Source organism: Trachinotus anak, unplaced genomic scaffold (genome assembly GCF_046630095.1).
Source record: "Trachinotus anak isolate AG129_WGS33_773 ecotype Australia unplaced genomic scaffold, CSIRO_AGI_Tana_v1 ptg000013l, whole genome shotgun sequence".
NCBI lineage: Eukaryota > Metazoa > Chordata > Actinopteri > Carangiformes > Carangidae > Trachinotus > Trachinotus anak.
The window spans coordinates 17,034,100-17,058,347 of NW_027273864.1; the positions used below are offsets into that span (position 1 = coordinate 17,034,100).

Below are 24,248 nucleotides of genomic sequence, written 5' to 3' on the forward strand. Positions count from 1 at the left end.
AGTCGAGCCAGACCTCACCTGAAGCGACCAATGCAGTGTAATGTTTTACATGTGTCTGACTGAGCTCAGAGAGGAAGAGGAGGAGGAGGAGGGGGGGGGGGTATTTCGGCTTGGTTTAGTGGGGGGAGGGGTTTTTATAATCAGACCAAGCAGGAAGAGACCTGCGTGTTCACATTTTGGCTTAAAGACATGAGAGACCCCTGCGGTGCTGGGGCTCTTCTGCTCCTCTAAATGACTGACACCGCTATGACAGAATCGTTTAAAAACAAAAAACAACAACAACAACAACACACATTTCAGTGTAAAACCCAAGAGATTTTTTTTTTTTTTCACAAAACAAGAACGACCCCCACCCCTCAAGAAACCGGGGTCAAAGTTCACAGGAAGCTGGGGGGCTGCCATTTTTCCCTGCTGCTACTGCTAACGTTTAACGTTAGATGCTAAAACCGACGGGGAGGGGCGGTTGGTTTTGGATTTTGTAGCTAGCTGGGATCAACCGATCGAAATCGTTACACACAATCCGCCATTCCTCCGGCCGCTGTCGTGAACAACCATCGTTATTGGATGAATTCGGCATGGAGAAAGTAGCGGAGCCGTCTTGGACTTCTTCGTACACCTACCAGGTGAGCAAGCACAGTGCGGAGATGCTACACAACCTCAACGTTCAGAGGAAAGATGGAGGCAGGTTCTGCGATGTGGTCTTGCGCGTCGGCGAGGAGAGCTTCCCTGCCCACAAAGCGGTGTTGGCCGCCTGTAGTGAGTATTTCGAGTCGGTCTTCAGCCGCCAGACGGAGGGCGACGGCGACGCAAAGGAGCTGGAGATGCACACGATCAGCCCGAAAGTTTTTAAAGACATCCTGGACTTCGCCTACACCTCCAGGATCGTGGTGCGACTGGAGTGCTTCCCGGAGTTGATGACAGCTGCCAAGTTTCTGCTGATGCGGTCGGTCATTGAGATCTGTCAGGAGGTCATCAAACAGTCCAACGTCCAGATCCTCGTCCCGACCTCTCGGGGAGGAGACGCCAGCCTTTTCCAGGCCACGGGCGCCACGGAGCTGGGTTTCCCGGTGGCACAGCAGGACGTGGTAAACGGGACGGGAATGCTGGTGAACGGTCAGGGCTTTGCTAACAATGCGCCAATGCATGTGGAGGGGGCTGAAGACGCCGCCGCCGCCGCCGCCGTCTTACTGGAGGACGGCGGCGAGTCGTCGGTGCCAATGCTAGAGCCCGTCGAAGGACTGTCGGTGTCCCCATCGACGGAATTAACGGGGAACACGCTTCATCACGACGCTGGCTCCCCTGGGTCAAAGAGGGGCAGGGGGAGACCAAAGAAAGCAGGTGGAGCGGTGGAGGCTGCACACTTCAATCACAGCAACCAGAAAGACAACGGGCTGTTTCCTTGCGGGACTTGCGGTAAAGCTTTCACAGAAGCCTCCCGCCTGAAGAACCACGAAGCGCAACACGGAGCCTCGACTGGCGGTGTAAACAACGTCGGCGACAGCCTGTCAACGACGGGGGGCATGTCTTTAATGCCTCACCCCGGCCTGGCGGAAAACGGCTTGCAGTTACACGGAGGGCTGACGCTGGATAACGGTCGCAAACGGGAGAGGACCAGGCGACACGTCGGCTGTGACATTTGCGGGAAAGTTTTCCGCGACGTTTACCACCTGAACCGACACAAGCTCTCCCATTCGGGAGAAAAGCCGTACGCATGCCATGTGTGCGGGCTCCGGTTCAAACGCAAGGACAGGATGTCATACCATGTGCGGTCCCATGACGGGTCAGTCGGAAAACCGTACGTGTGCCAAAGCTGTGGTAAAGGTTTTTCAAGGTGAGACGAGCTTTATTCCCACTGACAGCATGCCTTTTTGTTTGGGAGGAGCAATGACTGTGCCTCAATACCTGGACACATTCCAGGACACTGCACAATTTGCAGTGCTGCTCTTCTGTTATGGTCACAGTTTGCAAGTCTGTCTGTGTGTAGAGTTGTTAATTAGCTTTTGAGACATGATGTAGCCAGCTAGTTTATCACTTGCAACTTAATTCAGGATTTAGTCCAAAATTAAGGGGAATTGGTTAAGATTGATAGATGGTCATTCTTTTGAGTTGGTACCATAAACAGAAAAACACTTGCCACTTTCTGCAAGCCCTGGTCCAGTCGGTGTAAAATGTAGCAGTCAAATGTTGGCAATGACAGAACTTTCAGTTGTTGTTGTTATTGGGTACTCTGAAACCGCAGAGCTGTTTCAGAGTGCCTGTCAACACCATACCCATACCACACACACCAGTTTCCCAGGCTCGATGTTCACAGGCCCTGTTACAAGCTCACTGTCACCACCTACTGCTTTGGAGGTTTATGCGCAGGACAGATAGATAAAAATCAGTCACATGTTTAAAAAAAAAAAAAAAAAAAAAAATCCATAAAACTAGTAAAGGGATAGAGTGGATGTTTGTGTGAGAGCCATCACAGTATTACTCATGAAGACTTTCACTGTAATTTAATCCCACCAACAGGTGTGCTGCATACAAGGAGAAGAGTTACTACAGAGTATTTTTTTTATCTTCATTGTGCCAGCACGTTAACGCCTTCGGGTGTGAATGAAGGTTTCTGACTGATTTATATTTGTGACACTGATAATGTTAATTTTTCACAGAAGAATTGATTTCCATTTAGTTGCTTCCGTTTCAGGGTCTTTATAGCGTGCATGCCAGCTCTCTGTCACACTGTCATGGTTTAATAGGGTATTTGAACAGAATGAAGCCATCGTTAATGTTATTTTACTAACATCTGTGCTTTTCTAGTCTGAAAAGTCAAAATGGCTGCTGTGAGAAAAGCCAGCCACCCTTTGTGTTGGGAGCTCCTTCAGTGCTCTTTGTTGATTGTTTGTGATGGAGGACCTCTTATTCACTACATGCATAAGTACATCATTTAATTGCTTGTCATAATTTCCTAGGCTATGTTCATGCTATTACCACGAACATTATCTTCATCTCTTGTATTAATAGCCCTATAAGGGCCACCTATTGTTACATATTGTTTCCCCAGTCCTCAACTTTCAAGTGATATTTTAAAATACGACATTAGTTTACACTAACTATATTAATTTCATGGTATACTGAACAGTTGTCAATTTTACCATTACTTGAATCCAGTGTTAGATACTTAGTCTTACTAATACGTTATTATTTTCATGATATCTTGTTGTTCTCCATTAAGTCTAGATGTGATTGTTGTCACATGAAAAATTGTACCTCTGATAAAAATCTAGTGAAAAGGAATGATCTGTTGGGTAAATGTGACTGACTGATAGAAATTTGTTGCAACTGAGCTGCACCATTTGTTTTCATACTGTGTAACTACACGTAGCTTCCTGGGTTTGATTAGTTCATAGAAAAAACAAGCAAATTTAGCCTTAAATTAGCCTCAAAATCTACTGATCCCATGGTAAAGTAACACTATTTTAAAACCCTCAAAAGGTTTGAAATTCTGGATTGTATGCCTTCAGTCTCATGCTTTTATTCTAACCTCTTTCATAGATTAGTCAACCTCTGATATTTGACAAGACTTGGTTTGTAGGTGGATTTTGATTCTACTTCTACTAGAAGAAAATCTTTTTAAAAGTGATATCTCACAAATTGAATGTAACATTCAAACTCTAAGACAACGTAGAATGTGATCATAGTGGGGGGAATCGTATCACATGTCAGTTTGCATGGGAAAGTCAACACCCACCAGGCGTCTTTAGCTGCGTGGAAATATATTAGAAATTAATAGTCACAGATTGCCTTTTTTCCTTCCAGACCTGACCACCTGAATGGACATATCAAACAAGTTCACACAACAGAGAGACCCCACAAGTGCCAGGTAACATTTAGGATCCGTATATTGGAGTGAATTTGAAAACTCACAGCTAATGAAGGTTTTAAATTATCACATGTAAGAAAGGCGTTAACATGTTGATTTCTTTATTCCAGATTTGTAATGCCTCTTTTGCTACAAGAGATCGCCTCCGATCACACCTTGCATGCCATGAGGACAAGATCCCCTGCAAAGTTTGCGGCAAGTTTCTGCGTGCTGCCTACATGACGGACCACCTCAAGAAACATAGCGAAGGAACGCATAACTACTGTGGCATTTGCAACAAAGGTAATCCTTTAAAAAAAAAACAAAAAACGTCTGCATACTACATGCTCCACAAGTTCCTCTGACACCCATGTCCTGACAAATATTCAGAGGTTGCCGTCTGAATTCTGGTCGGCAGTGCTGTATGTTGAGCATTGTACAGCTTCCATGTGTGTGCCAAGCAAATACTTGCAAATGCATGTACCAGATTCAACATGTTGTGGAGTTTACCTGACAGGTTTTGCCAAGGAGGTGGAGAACATTACTGTCACAATAGAGTTGTAATGAAGACCTCAAGGAAGTATAAATAGTGTTTTAGTGTGCTTGTTTGGTCTTCAGACTGAACACTGGTTCAGATTTCATCTTCTCACCAGCACCATGGGCCTTTCCTCGCACTTCATCGATGTAATAGTATTGTCTTAACACAGCCTCGCTGGCAGGGTTGGGATTTGATAGCAGTGATAAGTGACTCATCGCTCTGTTGGTCTTGCTGAACTACCAAAGACATATAGTTTTCTAATATATTTTTTATTAATAATTCTATTTATCAAAGTAAGGTAACTGGCTAGCAACAGCATAGTGTTTTTGTTTTTTTGTACCTGTAGGTGAATAAAGTGGCAATCAGAGGGTGATACAAGGCTGAAAGTATTGTTATTTGCTCAATAAGAACATCTATTTGCAATTTGCATCACACTTTGTGTTAAAATGTCTGTACTCTGTTGCTGATAATGTTCCTTGTGTGGATGAAGAAAGACCCAAGGCATTTGAATGAATTAGTGTGTTTGCTTGTGGCAGTACTTTTGCCAGAGATATTGTGATGCTGTTCACTGTTGTGATTTACAATTTAAAAAAATGGGTATTAATTGAACTTCCCGGTGATTGCAAACATCAGTACTTCAGCACTTTTGATCATATTTCCAAATCAGTCAGGGTTGACGCTGGACAGCCTGTCCCTGTCAAACAACTGCCTTGTTCTTTGTTCTTCTGGTCCCAGGTTTCTCCACTGCGTCCTACCTTAAGGTGCATATAAAGACACACCATGGCTCTCCACTGCCCCCCTCTACCACAATGCACACCTTCCCTGAGCCAAGGGGGGGACTGCAGATGCACAACGGCACCCCTTACCACATGGGACGCCAGTGCTCAGTGGAAGGCAAGCAGCCGCCCGCCCCATCCCAAATTTCCATGTTTCTGGCTTTCATGTGCACTGCTGCTTTTTGGAGAAACATGCTGCTGCTGCATCTCTGTGTATGTTTAAAACACAAGCATACATCAACCTCTGCTGCCAAGCTTTTTCCTCAAACGTTTACTATCGTGCATTTTCATCTGCTGGCTTTCTGTTAGCTAATTGTGGGTGTATTTTATTAAGAGGAGGCAGTGTATACAAAACCTCTCTGTGGCAATTAGGTAGAGGGGAAACATCTGGGAGTATTGTATACCTCAATGAGGACATTTTCGGTTATTATTATCTAACTACTACATCATTTTAATATGAACTGCAGATAAGTAGCCCATAATCAGGCTGTTCCACATGAAGAGCTGGACTTGGTTGTACCAGCTCTTCATAAATCCAACACTAAGTCTGAGGTCTGTTTTAAATTCTTAGCAACTAGTAGCTAGTTTTGAACCAGTGATTTAGTAAATTGTTGAGTTGCACCATTAAAACCTGTCTTAACTGGTAAAGACTTCAGTATTGGTTCGTAGGAAACATCTACAGCACAGTCTAATCAAGAGCAATGAACTGCATCAACAAGAAGTCATTGTAGCATCATAAGCTAGCTAAAAAAAAGATAGCTTCCAAAAATTACAGCTTAACAGATATCTTTTGTAAGAGTAGCCTATTACTTTGCTGTATTATGTCTGCATTTCAGAATAGTATTCATACAGTTTAAAATGAGAGGAAAATATCAGATTATACTGACCTAGTTGACGTTATTTACTTATTTAGTCAGATGTTATTGGCATAATGTTTGTTAAAATTGGAGGTATGTTGGGTTATTTTTTGTGACATATAATTTAAAATCATTAAGACTGACATCAATATCAAACAGTATTTATCGAGTTTCAGGTCAGTCAAGCGTACTTCACATTATCTCTTTTAATCTTTTAATCTATGCTAATATTACCCAGTGAAGTTGGTTTGGCTGGTGGTGCAGTTACACCTGGCAATTACTAGGTGAAAATATTTAGTAACTGACCTCCACATAAGAACTAGTTTGTGTGGCACAACCCGTTTCAATTTAGTAGTATAAAACTAGGCTAAGTTTGACCTTATGGTCAGCTGGTGCAAAAGGCAGGAGGAAAAGTGCTGGAAACATTCGAAGCACACAGTTGTTTCACTGACTTTTGTCAAAGGTCAGGATTGCAGAAATGGCTAATGGAAACCCTTTTCAATCATAAACAGTGCAGATTTTGTTATAGAGTGAATGCAAGTCAACAGGCAGGCAGCTCTATAACATGGATCTCAAACTACATTGGAAATCATGACCTTGTCCGTGGTTTGACAAGTTGGGATATCTGATCCTATGTGTCCTCATATTCTACTAAAACACAGCATTATTCCTTAGATTGAAGACTTAGCTTTATTAGGCTGGAAATTGGGAATATAATGTGGTTAAATTTCCTCATCATCACCTACAGTAATTGATCACATTGACATTTGTAGACTTAAAAGTTGACAGTTCTTACTCATAACAATGTAAGAATGTAGAGTGCTGAGTCACCTTTGCTTTTGTATGTGTGTGTCTGTCCAGCATGGCCATGGCAGTATATGGTTAACGTGTCTGTTCCTGCTTGGCTGGTCCATCAGCAGTTGTTCAGCAATGCACAGTGTTGCATGATCGTCCTAATATGTGCTCCATTTGCCCTGGATTCATTGAAACTTTTGTAGATGTGCCATTTCTGTTGGAGAACCAGTAGCATAGAGACAGTGCACAGCATACTGTGAGCCACAACCACAATTGGCAAAAATAACAGCAGAAAATAATTTTATCTCTTGATTTGTTATTGGCACCGACAAATGGCATGACAAATAAGTAAGTGAGAGTAGTGCTGAAACAATTAAACCATTGGATGGTAGTAAAGGATGATAATAATAATAATAATAATAAGAATAATAATAACCTTCATTTATAGAGCACCTTTCTAAACACACATTACAAAGTGTATCACATAAGGCAACAGCAAGCCAATCAAAAAAAACAATTTCAAATACAGTAATAAGCAAATAAAATAAATAAAACCCAACACAGTGTTGCCAACAAAAGAGCAGTCCATAAGAATCAAGTAAAATAAGGAAAAGGTCTCTGATAAAAGTATGTTTTAAGAAGAGATTTGAAAGAGGTCACTGATTCTGCTGACCTGATTTCCTCAGGCAGCTCGCTCCATAGATTCAGGGCTCTGACTGAGAATGCTCTGTAACTTCTAGTTTTCAGTGGGAACAGATAGAAGACCTCCACCCAAGGACCTCAGGTTGCATCCTGGCTCATGTGTGACGTAGAGGCTAGATATGAGAGATATGAAGAGCTTTAAATGTCAACAGTAAGATCTTAAAATCAGTTCTAAACACACTAATTTTACACTGGGATCCAGTGCAAAGAGGCTAAAACAGGCACCAAGTGGTCACAAGCCTGGCAGCTCAGTTTAATGCAGTCTGGAGCCAGTTAATGGGTTTCTGCTTGAAGCCGGTGAAAAGGCCTTTGCAGTAGTCGAAGCATGAGGAGATGAACACATGTAAAATAGTCTCTGTGACTTTTGAAGTTAATTGATCATATTTTGGAAATATTTCTAAGATGATAAAAACTAGACTGCACAGGTCGTACAGTGTTCTGCTCAAAGCTCAAGTTTCCATCAAACCAAACACCAAGATTCTGTTCAACAGGCGTATTATGTTCCAACAGGGAACCAGCAGATGGCAGGATTCATTTTGCTTTGTGCTGAGAACCAATTATACCAATTGCCGTTTTGCTTGAGTTAAGCTGCAGAACATTTTGTAATAGTTTTTGACATCACAAAAGGAAAAAAGACACAGAACCTCATGTTTAAAAGGTCTGAAGAGAACCATTTTAATGCTATACCAGATATTTCTCCCCAGTGCCTCAGTGATTCCAACACAGTGAAATTGTTATTTCTTAATCTTGATCACATGTGCAATTAACTGCAATTTTTGGTTATTCATATTATTCATATTATTATTATTATTATTATTATTATTATTACTATTTTTAGCATTAGCATTGTTATTATTGGCATTAGCGTTCAGTTGCATCACCATATTTATCCAGCCCCAGGTCTGTTGGCAAAGACACAAAGTGTGGTAAGATCCCATGTTTTTGCTGCTGAGTTATTGGAATATATTGTCAACAAATTATATACATGAGCCTTTTCCTAACTTGTTTCCTGTACTGGGTCGGGTGCACAGTAAGCAACGGCAGGGGAACAAGGGCAGGCTATGTGTGTGTTTATTCGCTATTTCTAAAATTAAGTGAATCATTTGTAATAAACATTTTTCAAATGGAGTCACAAAATGGGAACTTTTAATGCAGAAAATATCTCTACACAGTCTACCAAAGATGAAGATCAGAGAGCTGTTAAAAACAGGATAACTGGTGAAAAACTACTTGCAATGAATCAACAATGTAAAAATAATTAGTGTGCCATTTGGGCAGAATATTTGTAGTTTATTTGCTTGTTTAGATTATACTTAATGCATATTGCACTTTCTTTCTCTGCAAATTTAGCATTTAGCAAAGTTTAGCAAAGTAAGAGAATTATGGGACTTGACTGGTCGGTTTTAGCAATTCCTCCAATTCCTCTTCTGCTATAGCGTGGAAATGGCCATGGCCAGAAATGTGTGCTGTCACTATATTTACTGCAGTTTTCACTGTAGTCTTCATTTAGCATCATGCTATATGTGAGACAAACAAGTTGTGTGTTTGAACATTACACTTTGTTATACACAGTATGGGCTTTTTTCTCACAGGGATATTCTGATATGTCACAACAGGATACACAAGTGTAACTAATAACATTATTACATTAATGATGTGTGTGTGTGTGCGTGTCGGTGAGCCAGCATTGTGCAATAGCAGAGTGCTGACATTTTTTGCACCTATATTAAAAGTATGTAGTTTAATGTTTTTAATTACATCTGTGATCATAAGTCAAAATGTCCACTGTGAGAAAATCCTGTACTCAACTGGCTTAGTTTGTGTTATTTTATCTGATAAAACTGGCTTGTTAGTCGTATGGATGATATATGGAGGATATTCAGCATATTTTTTCACAAACATCAACTGTTTTAGTTAATTATTTTGATAATTATTTGCATTACAAGTGACTTAGTTCAGGAATTTGGTATTTGCTGAAAGACGAAAAAGGCAAAAGTTAATTTATTCTTCGTTGACAGCATCAGTGATGGGACTCACTCAGCATGGATTCAATCATACTAGTAAACCTGTCTAGTATACTGTGTTTACAGACAGCATTTCAAATACTAGTGATGAAATGAAGGTAATTCTGTCCATATGGTTTCCGCCGGCCTGTTATGTCTGTCCTTCCCCCCTTTCCTTTCTCCCTGGCGGGGTGTTGTGTAGACCTGTGCGCCAGTCGCCAGCTGCTTCTCACCTCGTCTGAGGCAGAGGGTCGCTTTCATGGGCTCTCTGGACACCCAGTTCTTCCCCAGCCTGGCCCTCCAGCCTTGGGCCTGCAGCCTGAGCTGCTTATGGGGAAGCCAGGTGGGACTCCATATTTCTGGGAGTGTCGCTCTGGCGGGGTGCCTGGCTTCCCCGTCCATGGGCCTGTCGCAGGTCAGTACAGTCCAGCAGGAGGGTGGGTTGGGGGCATGGTGCTAGCATGGCCCACTGGTTGGATGAGCGCAGTACAATTCTCAGTGGACACTGGGCAAATGGACTGAGCTAGATGATAGTATGGTTTAATGCTATAGCCACTTTTTTGAAGCAACTCCTTTTTCTTTTTACCCTATTGAGTTTTTGATATGTAAAATAAGTTGTCACAATTTGTCCTAATTGTGCTTGTTGCCTTGTCACTTAACATCTAATGTTTAGTTTTGAAGTTTTTGCAGGTGCCAGCCAGCTACTGGAGTAAAGATATATTTGACAAAACCTGTTTTATAATCTAATTATCCTAATTCATGGCTCTTCTCCCTCCCATTTCCCCTTTTTCTCCTTCCTCACTATCCTCCTCCTACCCATGTGCTGTTCACCTCAGACGGACAGGAAAATGCTGGGAAATGTCCACATCTGGAATCAGAAGAATCAGATCCTTCATTTGGAGAATTGCCCAACGGTGATGACCTTAAATCTCCACACAAACCCGATAGGCCGGAGCTCGAGATGCCCTCTTTAGCCTGTAATGGAGCCTCTGTGGGGGCACTGGGGTCCCCAGAGGGATCCAAAGCCAAGACGGACCCTGAGAAGAAGTTTACGTGTGGGATCTGTGGTCAGGCCTTCCGCACCAAGTCCTACCTCAACAAGCACCAGCACAGAGTTCACAAAGCCCAGAAGGCCCAGGGGGTTTCAGGGTCTGGCTTAAGTGAGCTGGCCCCATCCCTGACCTCTCCTTTCTCCCCTCAACAAAACATGTCTCTGCTCGAGTCCTTTGGCTTTCAGATTGTCCAGTCTGCTTTTGCCTCCTCACTGGTAGATGCTGAGGCAGGTCAAAGTGGAATGGACTTTGGAGGGAAGTGACATAAGTTGTAAGAAAGCTTCTCACTTGTTGGACAAAGCCGGATTGCTCACAGAAGATGCTCTGTATTTGGGAATATCTTTGCCTCAAGACTACTTCTTCTGTTTGTTACGTTGCATAATGTGTATTCAATATTTTTGTCAGAGACCGCCATACGATTCCTACTTTTTCTACTTTTTCAGAGTATGAAAAGTGTACGGTGTTTATATTTTCTTTGTAGAAAAATGACATGAAGGTTTTATTTCCTTTATCTGATGTGGATCTGTTGAAGTTATGTTTGGTTGGCTTTCAGTTGTTTTTGGCTTGTGTGTTATTCTTGGCTGCACATATGTTCTTGACATGAGATGAATTATTTACTGCATTCTTAAAATGAGGAAACTGTTGTCTGTTGGCCCACTTTAATTGCTCTGATGTACTTCAATCAACCCTTGGCCATTACAGCAATTTTTAATGTTTCATATTCCTCGTTCCCCTGAAGGCTATAGACAGTCTTTACATCAGAGCAACAAGAGGGCTGAGTTCTGTATTTATGTTGTTCTTTGCTTCTTTTAAAGAAGACTTTGTTTTTCTTAAGGACAGGGATTTAAATTGGCCTCAATTTTGATAGCAGCTTTTGCTTGGAATCTGTTAATTGTGAATAACTTACCATATTCCCAACAGGCCCACGGCATATTTCATTACTTGTTTATTATAAGCAACGACTTTGAACAAAAAAAGTCAGTTGACAGGCTGCTGAGTAGCACTGAGCTTAAGGAATTGCTATTGAAAGGATTGCAGTCGACAACAGACAGTTCAGAAGCACTTTTAAAACATGTCATTCAAACTATAAATTTGAATTGTTACAGCATCTATAAAAAGAGCAGCTGGCAGCGTAAAAGCTACCAAAAAATGATCTTACCTAAAACAAATGAATAATTAAGCTACCTCATAGAAGAAATGAACACCATAGTGCTTTGTTGATCATAGCTTAATCGAGTTTAATTATTCTGCTAACGTCATTGGATTAAGGGAAGAAAAGGTCATAGTTCAGAAATGAAAGAAAACTGTATTTAAATATAAATACACCAAAGCTTAAGATCCCAATATAAAAGTGCAGTCATACTGATAGTGCTACCTGTTTTTACATTATTTTAGAAAAGTTTTTGAGGATTGTTATTATTCACCATAAACCCAAGTGGATGTGAATCTTAACCAGAAAGCATTGGTACACTAATGTGACAGCTGAAAAGATGTGAAAATATACTGGCAGCTCATTTGGATGTGAAAAGCCCTTCATTGTTTTGATTTGATGATTTGTAAAATTAATTATTCATATGGAAAAACTGCAAAAGTAAGGAGAGGAAAGCCATTTATGATTGTGATCTATACTGTGTACAGGAATATTTTGAAATGAAATGGGATTGTTTTTTTTTGTTTGTTTTTTTTTTTTTTTTAATTGTCCGCATAAATTTTGATTCCAAATTGGTCTTGAAACATGCCTTGAGCTTGTTGGGAATTAGCTTTGTATTCCCCCCAGACCCCCTACAATGACGATATTTCCAGTTATTGTTTGTTAGGTATTAAACAGGGACCAAGGTCAGGTATATTTTCAGTATATATTTTGAGAAATGTAAATTATATTTTATTAACTTATTCATGCCCTTGGTTTTGTGTACAGTTTTCTTTTTAATAGTCAAACAAAAATCTTGTGATTTGCTCATTTTGATAATTTTTCACTCTAAATTATGTTAAATGGAGTTGTGTGTTTTTTGTGTGTGTTGTACAGCAGTTAAGGGGTTAGAGAAAAGATTCACACCCTGATCCACCAGCCTCTGGACCGACCAAACGTAATGCAACTTTTACAGAGTCAAGTAATTCAGCTCACTTTAATTCTCCAGTGTTTCTTCGTCTTTATCACCTTCACATCATGTATTGATCACCCCCCCCCCCCCCCAACACCACCACCCCCCCCCCCCCCCCCCCCCCCACCCCCCCCCCATATCAGAGTATTAGAGTTTCTTTTGCTGTTGTGTAGATGATAACAACTTGTGTTTGCACTAATGGCTGCTCAGTTAAGGCACAAGCTATCCTTCATGTTATTGTATAGTGAAGAATTTAATCCAGACTGTTGAATCCAAGACATTCCTCTCATTAGAACAAACTTCACTTAACAGTTTTTGTACTTTAACCCAAAGGGATGTTATTGGTTAGAAGAAATTGTATAATTTGAGTTAAATTAAGTTTAGGTCTGCAACTAATGACTATTTTCATTATTGATTAATCTGCAGATTATTTTAGAATCAGCATGTCCCCAACATGGTAAAAAAAAAAAAACAGTGAAAAAGAAAACCAATGAAATTAAATTTAAATAAAAAAAGATATTGTTTGCTTTATTTGTTTGACCAACAGTCCAAAACCCAAAGATATTCAGTGTACTCTGATACATGACAAAGAAAAGCAGCAAGCTCATCATGAGAGCTGAAACTAGAGAAAGTTTTTTTCTTTTTTTTTTTTTTTTTTAATACAAAACAATTTCTTATTTAAATAGTTGCCCATTAATTTTCAGTTTATCAACTAAACAATTTAATGGATTGAGAGAATGAGTTTCAGTTCAAAGAATAAATCACACAGATTATTTTCACACTACTCCCTCTTGGTTTTGTATATATTGGAACAAATGTACTTTGTCAAAATAACACAATTACACAACATATGATTTAATTATTGGATATCATAAGGAACTCTCATACAACACACTCATCAGCTGATTAATATATTTCTCACAGGTTGATGTTGTTTCATTTTGTTGTAAAACTTCCAATAGTGAAGGGGCTAGTGGTGTCTGTGTATGTGGGTGGGTGGGTGGTGACGACTGTAAAAAAGAGAGTGTATACATGTGCTCTCTGTGTTTTTGTCTCTGTGTTTGATATGTGTTTCCTGCTTTTTGTTTTAATTATTATTTGTGATTAATTTAGTCTGTTAAATTCAGTACATTCCTATATTATTTATGATTTTATTGTGATTGTATCAAGTGTATATACCCTTCATATACACATTCTATAGATTATATATAAATATATATAAATATATACGAACGAACCAATATGATCAGTGTTTGTCAGTGGTGGTCCTGTACATATATAGATTTTTGTTCTTGTCTGTTATGTGGAGGGGTGTTAAGTTATGGCCGTTATGACCGATTTGACTGAAAGTGTAAACTGCATGTTCTGGCATGCGAGCTGAGCTGGGGACTGAATGTCGATCACTGGTTGGTGGCAGTGATACTTTCACTGTTCACCGTACTGTCACTCTGCTCTGGTAGCGCTCACACTGCCAGCTGCACGACTCGTGTTTGACCAAGTTTTTTTTTTTTTGTTTGTTTGTTTTTTTTTTTCCTTTTTTTCCTTTTTTTATCCACTCTGCACTAGTATTTCCTCCTTGAAAGGTAATAAGGGTTGTGTTGTTGTTGTTATTGTTTTAAATCAAGTGGAAGATGCCGAAAGGAAGGAGTGTTTTTCTTCACTGGGATGTATGATTTTGTTTCACTCATGCTGGTACTCGTGCAAAAGATTTTTGATGGATAATTTAGGCCTAAATGTTTTTGCTTTCTGCTTTTGGTCTGTTGCAAAGTGCCTTCCAAATACTGATTGTGCACAGCAGTGGATTAAAAAAGGTCCTCTTTTCTAAAGGTTGATAATTGTACAGAGTGACTTGCATTGACACTTTTGTATAAAAACACACAGAAATGTACAATATGTTAACTTGGTATTTTATCATCGTACTCAACAAGATTGCTCTTAAAACATGTGAGCTACATGTTTTGTTATAAGGTCTTTGGACATATTTCAATATAAGCATACTTTTCTATAGATATTTGTTTTTGTACTCTGTTATTGAGTCTCATCTCTTGTTGGTACAGAGATGGGCATCAAATAAATTGCAATTGAAAAAGCTCCTAATATTTGTCTCAGAATTATTGGTGGTAGATATTGACACATATATCTGGTTTATATACTTTGAAACACATTCACACAAACAGACAATTTAAAGTTCCCTGTTCAAAAGTTGTTGCTGTTGTTATTAGGAGACAAAGCACCAAATATTCATTGAGTTCTTTCTTTGTAGAATCTTTCTTTTCCTGCAGTCAGAGCCCATTGAACCACTACAGCAGGGTGCTACATATGTTTTATGTTTCACTGACATAAGATTATGTTTGCATTTAAATACCATGCATCACATGAGTGATATGAAAGGCAAAACTAAATCATAAGCAAACAAGTGAAAGTTCATTATCATAGAAGAAGAATGTAACGAGGCAAATGATATATGAAAAGCAGGTCAGGGTCTATTGAAAATCGTTAGTAGTAATGTTAGTCAGATAAAATAATGGGTGTTTGGAAAGTGCTGTTGTCTGTACCAGACTAGATTTGTGATATCCTTAGTTGTCAATCTCACTAGTTACACACAGAAATGTCAAATGAGAATTTGGTGTGACCTCCCTTTGTCTTTAAAACAGCACCAACTTTCAGTTCTTCAACGTACTTTGCAGGTAGGTTACAATTAAATGACAACCTCTGGCTTTGAAAAATGAAGTCAATATGAGAATGCCAAAAACTGCAGTTCCTCAAATGGTGACTTGATGTTGTTTTCAAAAGCGAGTTAATCCCTGTGTTAAAATGTCCAAATTTACTGCAAAGATAAGCTTGTTTGCAACCAGGTACAAAAAACTGTATGGCTAATTTCCCCCTTCATGACAATGTATGGGGGGTGAATTTTTATATAACTCACCCCTTTAAATTTTATTGAGGCTTACATTTATGCCTGATTGAGGGTGTGGCCTCTTTGAGTGACAGGTGGGTGCTATCACAGTTGGCCAGCTGTCAGCTCGGAGTCTCTCTTCAGAAACCTATAGATGATGTCATGGATGCTACTTCAATCTTTATTTACAGTCTATGGTTACAACCATCTTGGAGCACTTGCTACAGTTCTGTGGATTTTGACCCCATGATGTTGAGATCAGGACTCTGCAGAGGCCTGACCATCTCCTTGGTATTCTTGTCACTGAAGATGGTTCTTGATGACTGTGGCTGTAAGTTTGGGGTCATTGTTGTGCTGCAGAATGGTTTTGGAAGCGATCAGACGCCTCCCTGATGCAAATGTGTGATGGATAAGAACCTAAACATCTAAAGTGCCAAAAACCTTTGCACAGTGCAGCAACATATTAATTGCATAAAGGTTAAAAAAGATATTAGACTGCTGAGCAGAAGATGAATATGAAACCATGCTTCCTACAGGTCTCTGTACTGTTACTTAAAGCAACCAGCATGTCCACAGTCAGTCAGAAAATTATATCCTCATGGTTTCATGTTAATAATTATAAAGTACTCAAATTGTATTATTTAGACTAGTAAATGTCAAATTCAAATTACTGACTTTTTTTTAGAACTGAATCGTAAACCTAGAACTGTAAAAAGAGTATAAGAGAGTTTAATAGAAGCAATTAGAACAACAAGGTCATTTAAACATTTCTTATTTCCCATGTTTTAGGTAAATAACTATAATTAGGTAATAACTTACAAATGCTTTATTTTTAATGTTAATATATTTACAGCATTCACATTCTTAATGTCAGCAGTCTGTGTAATTTCACTGACAGTTTATTAGACACCTTTGCTCTTGAAACAGTCTCATTGCTTTATGGCATGGATTCTATAAGATGTTGGAAACATTTCTTTGAGATTCTGGTTCATGTTGACATGATAACATCACATCATTTCAGCAGATTTGTCAGCTGCACATTCCTGCTGCCAATCTCTTGCTCTTCCACATGTTCTGCTGGATTCAGATCTGGTGACTGAACTGCACTGAACTGTCATGTTCATAAAACCAGTTTGAGACTTGCTTTGTGACATGGCGCATTATCACGCTGGAAGAAGCCATTGGAAGATGGTAAATAATGACCTTAAAGGTATGCACATGGTCAGCCTCAGGTAGGAATTTGTACTAAGGGGCCCAAAGTGTGCCAAGAAAACATTACCCACACTATCACACACCAGCGGCATGCCTGGGCTGTTGACACAAGGCAGGTTGGGTCCATGGATTCACGCTGCTGGCGTCAAACCTGCATGCCTCAGCAGAAATCCAGGTTTATTAGACCAGGCTACATTTTTCCAGTTTTTAACTGTCCAGTTTTGGTGAACCTGTGCCCACTAAAGCCAGGAGTGGAACCTGATGTGCTCCTGCAGTTTTAGCCCAGCCGTCTCTGAGATGCTTTTCTGCTCACCACAGTCGTAAAGTATGATTACCAAGTTACCTTTGAGTAGCCTTTCTGTCAGCTCCAACCAATTAGTCAGTCTGGCCATTCTCCTCTGACCTCTCTCATCAACAAGGTTTTTCTATCCAGAGAATGACTGCTGACCGGATGTTTCTTGTTTTTCCTCACCATTCTGGATAAAAACTCAAACCCATCACATTTTTTCCACATTCTGATGTTTGATGTGAACATTAGCTGAAGCTCCTGATCTGTATCTGCATGATTTTATGTATAACACTGCTGCCACATGATTGGCTGATGTGAGCATTGCATGAACAAGCAGGTGTACAGGTTGTTCCTCAATAAAGAGCTTGGTGAGTGTATATGATCTGCTTAAAACATTCCCGGTGTTAGATGTTTATGCTGAAAGAGACAGTTTGCTTGTGTAGAATAACTCATTATTAAAAGGTTGGTCCCAGAAATACATGTAGTTTAGTGTTGAATCAAAAGATTCTTACATAAAACGATATTTAAAAAATGACAGAAGTCATAAATAAACACATTTTTTAAAAAAGTTATAATTTAGTTGTAAGACTATCGTCTGTCTTTTCAATGTCAACTCCACTGTTCTTGTAATTCAATTTGTTAAAGTCCTCCATAATCTCAACCATTGTTTTTCCTTTGGTCTCAGGGACAAAATGAATCAGAAATGCTGCACTGAAAATGCAGTAAACCACGAAAATCAGGAAGCAGAACTGCCCAAGTAAATCCTGTATGGAAACACATAGAAACAGGCTGTGTAACATTAACAGCAGGGTGACATAAACACAGTATGTAGATTAGGAGAGAGATGTTATACACTGTATCTCACCACTATGTAGCCGAATAACATCCCAACAAGGAACATGCTGAGCCAGCTGATCGTCCCACTGATCACATAAGCAGAAGGACGCCAGGCTTGTAGGAAGAGGTCAGCAGGAAGAGCCATAGACACTCCGGCTAAAAAAGGCAACCAAAAATAATTAGCTTGAGCAGTGCTTATTGTTTTACTTGTGAGGACAAGGACAAGCAAAAGAAAACTCACAAGGTCCAAGTCCATAAATGCCGATGACGCAAAAGATCAGGCTGATGTTCACATATGGGATCCACGAATTCAGATCCTGCATGAAAGGACAAGCACTTAGATTTTTTTCCTCTACAAGACAGAGGGGAGGAAGTGTGCAGTGTTGGAGTGCAGTTACCTTGATGGACAGCATGACAGTGAGTAGAGACATGGTGACGCCCATCAATAGATAGCCATAACCCATCAGCTTCTTTCTGCCAGAACGATCTATCAAGAAAGACTGAGACGGGGGTGTAGTGTAAGGATTACAAATCATGTGAAGCAGCAGTTGCTTATTCAGTTCTTTATCACAACAGTGTCTCGCAGGACTTAATGCCTTATATCATATCTACTTGAAAAACCCTCAAAATAATGTGCAGAATATTTCTGATGTCTAATTTTTTATTCAAGTGACCACAGAAAAATAGGAAACAAAAGGTGTGTTTTTCAAAAATGAACAGTTTTTCCATATTTGCCCATTTCTATTTTGTGTTATTATTGTGTGTTTAGGTGCTTGCTTGTGGGTCTTACTGAAAAGTTCCCCTTTCCCAGTCTTTTCTGTGCCCCTCTACTTTCATTTTTATTTATTTTTTTGTCAAGAGAAGCACTGTAATAGTGTTGTAGGAGTGAATGTTACTGAAGTACTAGATATTATTCTCCCACAATATGACCTAGTTAAATCACGTACACTATAGGAAACTGAGCTCTGTGATAGTTTGTGCATCCAAACTTTAAACCCAGATTTTTAGACTCTTAGTAGATGTAAGCTGTTTGTTATTGTCCTCAAGTTGTCAGCATCATTTCATGATTCTGATGCATTCTACTTTAAAGGCACTTACACACAGGGTTACGGTGATGAGCTCTGCTGCTCCAAGACCAATGGCCAAGTAATGCATCTGGTCTTCAGGCACTCCTGACTCGCGGAAGATGTCAAAGGCGTAGAAGTACAGCTGAATGAGAGAATGGAAGATGGAGATGAGAGGCCAAGGGCAAACTAGACCACGCTATGTGAAATAGCTCTCAGATTTTTTTTTTGTGTTATTCAAAATGAACGTACAGCATTGATGCCGCAGAACTGAACACCAGCACAGGGGATGGCCAGAGTCAGCAGCTGCCATCTCACACAGCGAGAGCTCAGCACGTCCTTCACCGTCTTCGCCTTCTCTCCCTGTGACTTCTCTCTCTCTTTCTGCATGTCGTCCAGCTCCAGCTTTAAGTTATCCTCCCGCCACAGCCACTGCAAGGCTATTACACATAACACACACATAAGGAACACACAAAGACATTCACAATCTATTAATCAGTGGCATTATTATGATATTACTGTTATTATTTTTACTATAACAATCAGTCTGAGTACTGAAATAGAACAGCATATACAGCTGTTCCTTGCAAGTCCACACTTCTATCAGTGATAATTTGGGTATTAATGATTCAGAAACGTTTTCCTCAGAAGTCTCTTCTATTACTGTCAACTTTTTTCCAAAAACATTAATTTTGTAACCTTTGTAATCCAATGTGAGATGCAGATTCAGAGTCCACTCACCTCTTTTGCAGCCTTCAGCGTCTCCTTTGTCGATGTAAAGGTATCGAGGTGCCTCAGGGAAGAAAAGCAGGGTCAGAAACTGCAGGATGGCAGGAACACCACTAACAGCCAAGAGATAAGGCCACATTTCTTCTGTTCCCATCATCTCCCTAAACAGTGAGTAAAACAATGAGTTGGACAGAAACTTACATTGGTAGAGTAATTAATTATGACTTTGTGCCATTTATCCCGAGCTTAGCTTTACAAGGTTTAACACTTTGATCTGAAAAAAGACAAAGTTTTTGATCATGACTTGAAAAAGCTAAATAGCTGTAAAAGCAATTTGTACTCTACGTGAACAAGCATAAGAGACTGAATTACATACAGTCATTTGGTAAGTGGTAAGCAAGTTGTTGTTTTTCTGCTCAGTTTGTCTCACTGTTGTTTTTGTTGTTGTTGTTGTTTGTTTTTTTGTTATGAATATTATTTAGTTTTAAAGTTCAGTCATTTCTTACTTGATACCAATTATTTGACCCACGATTTTCCCAAAGCCAATGAAGATCGAGGTTGTGAGAGTCAGGAAACCTCTGAGTTTCTTTGGCGAACTCTCCCCGAGATACATGAGGTGAACGCTCAGGCCAAGACCTTTGGAGAAAGACAATGTGAAGACAAAACACCAAGAGAGCCTGACAAAAACTAGAAGATGAGAAAGAGAATAACACACTACACATCACCAGAACATACCAACATTATATCCGTAGAGAAACCTGCCCATCAAAATCATCTCAAAAGATTTGGCCATGCGACTGAAGAGCATGAGCAGGGCAGCGACGATCGCCACAACATTGTTGAACAAGAGAGCTTTTTTCCTGAAAAACCAAAAGATACATCAAAGAGTTTATTAAATGACTTCAAATTTAAGTTAATTTAACTTTTATGTTTTACCCACATGATTTCAGCCTTCAACATTTACATCTATAGCTTAACCCTTTGGCAAACACAATTAAGTATTTGTCTTTTTTGGCTTCCAGTTTACAAAGTGGTTCTTTTGGTTCCAAACCCGTAGTTTGGCAGGTCACAGAATTTTGAAAACCAGACATGTCAAGTAAATAATTATTGAGTGTTGGCTATATATTAACAGCCCTATCCAACCCCACAGATATAGATGATATAGCCATGATGTTTGTGTGTGTGTCTCTCACCGGCCATAAGTGACAGGAAGGCTGCCACTGTGAATAGCCCCGGCCCAGGCTCCAAGACTTAACACAGCCACAATGAAGGACCAGATAAGCTGGTCAGCAGAGTCGTCCACTGGAGTTTCATACCTTAACATCCATGTGTAGTTTACAAAACTCTGAATGTGCTGTAGAAAGTTCAGAGAGATCAAGGTCAGAGTCTTGATTTTCATGTCCCTCACCAATGATGACACCATGAGCTCTTATGATTACTGAGTTGTGACTGGACGAGGGTGATTTTGCGTCCGTGACAGAGACCTGCTTCAGATAAATAATCCATCATACTAGGTGGATTGTTGTGCTTGTTATTTTGTCAAAGCAACTGTTAGCGTGTTTGCTAGATTAGAGTTTTGAGAGTCAAATGCTGAGCAGAATCACATTGAAAAATAGTCGGTGTATATATAGTCAGTGTAATAATATAATAATAACAACAAAGGTTTTAAAAAATAAAATGCTCAAAGGTTTTGCTGCTACAGCCTTATCGGTCTGGTTTGACCAGTAACTTATGGTGACTAACATTAACTAACTCTACATGGGTTTTGATGTGCAACTCACATTTTTCAGCCTGTTATGAGCGTCACAGTCTCACTTTAAAATGATATTACCAATACAAAATTGATACAAAAATACAATACAATGTTTGGCCAAAAGTCCAAACCTTAGCTGAAGTGCAGCTCATGAAAGCAAGAAAATAAGATGTCTGCACTACATTGAGTGTGTGCAGACGACACAGGGAATACAGAATGAAGAAGGAAATAATAAGGTAAAAGGTTTTTGTTCCTGTTGATGCAGGTAACCTGATTCCTGCAGCATATGTTGCCGTGATACATTTTAATGCATGCTTTGCATCAAACCAACAGAAAACTCACCGCTGCAGGAGAAGCGATGACAGACACTTGAATCCCATACTGAAATGACCCACCAATTCCCAGCACCAGCGACAGCACATAAAGCCTCCAGTACTGCAGCTGAAAAGTAAAGTGGAAGTGGCATTTACATAAATTACTTCGTCTTTCAGCTGGACAGTTGTTAATTACAGACATTGTAGCAGAGGGCAGCGAATGTGTGCTGATTCTTTTAATGGTTCACTGACACGGACCCAACATGTGTTTAATGATTATATGTTTATAAATGACATTATAAATGACATCCATGACCTTTTAGTATGACATCAATCACACCTTAAGTATAATCATTATATGTTATATATTTTAAGTTGTTTTACATTAAAAAAAGTTATGTAAAAATATATATATATTTAAAAAGCTAAAAAGCAAGCTTTTCTCTTTTCTCTGACTTATGATTAATTGCTGTATATGGTTAAGTGTGCATGTCTGTACATGTTTTGTTGCTGCACTGAGCTTACTGCCTTGCCAGTAATCAGTGATAGAAAGTAACATTTACTCGAGAACTGTACTTAAAGACAGTTTTGAAGTACCAGTACTTTACTTCAGTAATTCCAGTTTATGCTGCTTTATAGCTCTTCTCTACAATTCAGAGGGGAATACTGTACTTTTTACACCACAACATTTATCTACAGTTACTTTAATTTTACATACAAAACCTACAATAAACTTAAAAGATATGATGCATTATTATAGATTAAAGGTCCTGCATACAAACACAGGGTTCTTTGGTTATAACAATGATTAGACCTACAAGTTGAAGTTGTGGGATTTATGTGAGAGTTTATCTGCAGAAAATAGCAACAAATTATAAGTTATATACATTTATAATGAAAAACATATCATCTTTCGCAACCTTGTGAGATCCATAATTTAACACATTGAAAGGGGCAATTTTGCTGGTAATGCTTATGTACTTTTTCTCAAGTAAAATTTGAATGCAGAACTTGTATTTTTACATTGTGATATTACTTTTACTAAGATAAACCTTACTGAAACTGTTTTTTTTTTTTTTTTTTTTTTTTTAAATCAGACTTAGTTTCAGTGAAAACAATCCAAACAAGTTCCAGTCACCTCATGCATTTTATGTATTAATAGTGGTCTATAAACATTTTCTTTATGATTAATATGACAACAAATATTTTTCATTTTGCTTAAGATTCATTTGATGCTGACTATTAACTTATAAAAAGTTAAAATCTTTCAAAATTATAATTATTATAAAGTTATATGAAGTGGCCAACAAACTGTAACTCACACTAGTACACTGCCGATTTTTACTCAAATAAAATATTGTTTGCACTTTCTGAACACCATAATTAAACTAGCTATTGGATGAGTGAAGATTTTGAAATCTGTATTCAAGTATTCAAAAATACTAAGCTCACACTATTGAGAATCTTTTTCCATAAACATTGCTGCAATGTAACAATCGTCACATACCTTTTTTGATGCAAACTTCATTTTCTGCACCGGTTCCCTGGATGCTGGCTGCAGAAGGAATGCAGGACCACCATATATGAAGGATGCCACCTGAAGTTACACATCAATAGACTTTAGTTGTCCATTCATGCTGTTAGATCAAGATCGTCATGTTTGACGTGAGTGATAAGGATGACCAAGCGCTGTACTAGCTTAAACCTGGTCTGTCTGGCTGATTCCTGTGGTTGTTACAAGTCCAGTATTTCCTGCCAGTATATTCTGTCTACTAGTTAGTCATTATATTAATCTAAAGAGGGAGGTGAACTCATATGGAGCTTGTATTTTACATCACTCATTATAGACAATCCTATGTAAATGCAGTACATGCAGACATTAAAGAAGCACTCTGCTGATTTTACACATGACAATTAGTTTGCTCATTAATGGGAGTAATGCTCAGTCTGTAAAAATAGTTTTAGAATTTCTTCTGAGGCCCTGGAGGAATTTTCTAATGCTTGAGAAAATAACCTTGATGATGTAAACAGTGTTGTAATCAGGGCTATCTAAGCTTGTGCAAGATAATGTTTAGCAAGAAGCCTCTGACAAACTGGAGGTGTGAAGTTAAAAACAGACAATCAAAACACAATCTTGAAGGGCACAGTCAAGTTGCATTATGAGAGTTGCAGGCCCCATCACTTAGAGATTAGCCAATATCAGAGACTAAATGTCAGGATTCAATGCACAGATTTTGATCACCCTTTTTTTTTCATGTCTCTCACAAGTAACTGGACTTTATGGAAGTGCAATCCTAAGCGGCCGGACTGTCCCTTTAAAATTATAGTCTGTTTAAGAATTGTTTTTGCACAAGAGCTGAAGATCTTTAGTCATTCCAAAATTGAAAAAAGTCATAAACACAAACACAGACACACACACACACACACACACACACACTTACATATGATCTATAAATATATCTTTATGAGAATTTGATACAGTATA

The 24,248-nt window shown here is 39.2% G+C and overlaps 2 protein-coding genes across 4 annotated transcripts; one reads left to right on the forward strand and one right to left on the reverse strand.

The window, feature by feature from the left end:
* The first annotated feature begins 374 nt into the window (after positions 1-374).
* On the forward strand, positions 375-14,766 carry patz1 (POZ/BTB and AT hook containing zinc finger 1). 3 transcript variants are annotated; one of them, XM_071493834.1, is made up of 6 exons: positions 375-1,831; positions 3,802-3,865; positions 3,976-4,147; positions 5,118-5,276; positions 9,718-9,930; positions 10,352-14,766. In XM_071493834.1, the coding sequence occupies exons 1-6, from the start codon at positions 576-578 to the stop codon at positions 10,828-10,830; spliced, it is 2,343 nt and encodes a 780-aa protein (XP_071349935.1). In that variant the 5' UTR covers positions 375-575; the 3' UTR covers positions 10,831-14,766. The 3 variants fall into 3 exon arrangements, with proteins under 3 accessions (XP_071349935.1, XP_071349936.1, XP_071349937.1); XM_071493835.1 differs by lacking the exon at positions 9,718-9,930; XM_071493836.1 differs by lacking the exons at positions 5,118-5,276; positions 9,718-9,930.
* Positions 14,767-16,304: 1,538 nt separating this feature from the next.
* LOC139630480 (solute carrier family 2, facilitated glucose transporter member 11-like) lies at positions 16,305-22,320 on the reverse strand. Its single transcript, XM_071493963.1, has 11 exons — positions 21,792-22,320; positions 20,890-21,050; positions 20,432-20,556; positions 20,203-20,332; positions 19,709-19,857; positions 19,220-19,407; positions 19,002-19,112; positions 18,302-18,403; positions 18,145-18,220; positions 17,932-18,059; positions 16,305-17,830 (listed from the first exon to the last, which is right to left on the reverse strand). Exons 1-11 carry the CDS (start codon positions 21,963-21,965, stop codon positions 17,636-17,638), a joined length of 1,539 nt encoding a protein of 512 aa, XP_071350064.1. The 5' UTR covers positions 21,966-22,320; the 3' UTR covers positions 16,305-17,635.
* Between the last annotated feature and the right edge of the window lie 1,928 nt (positions 22,321-24,248).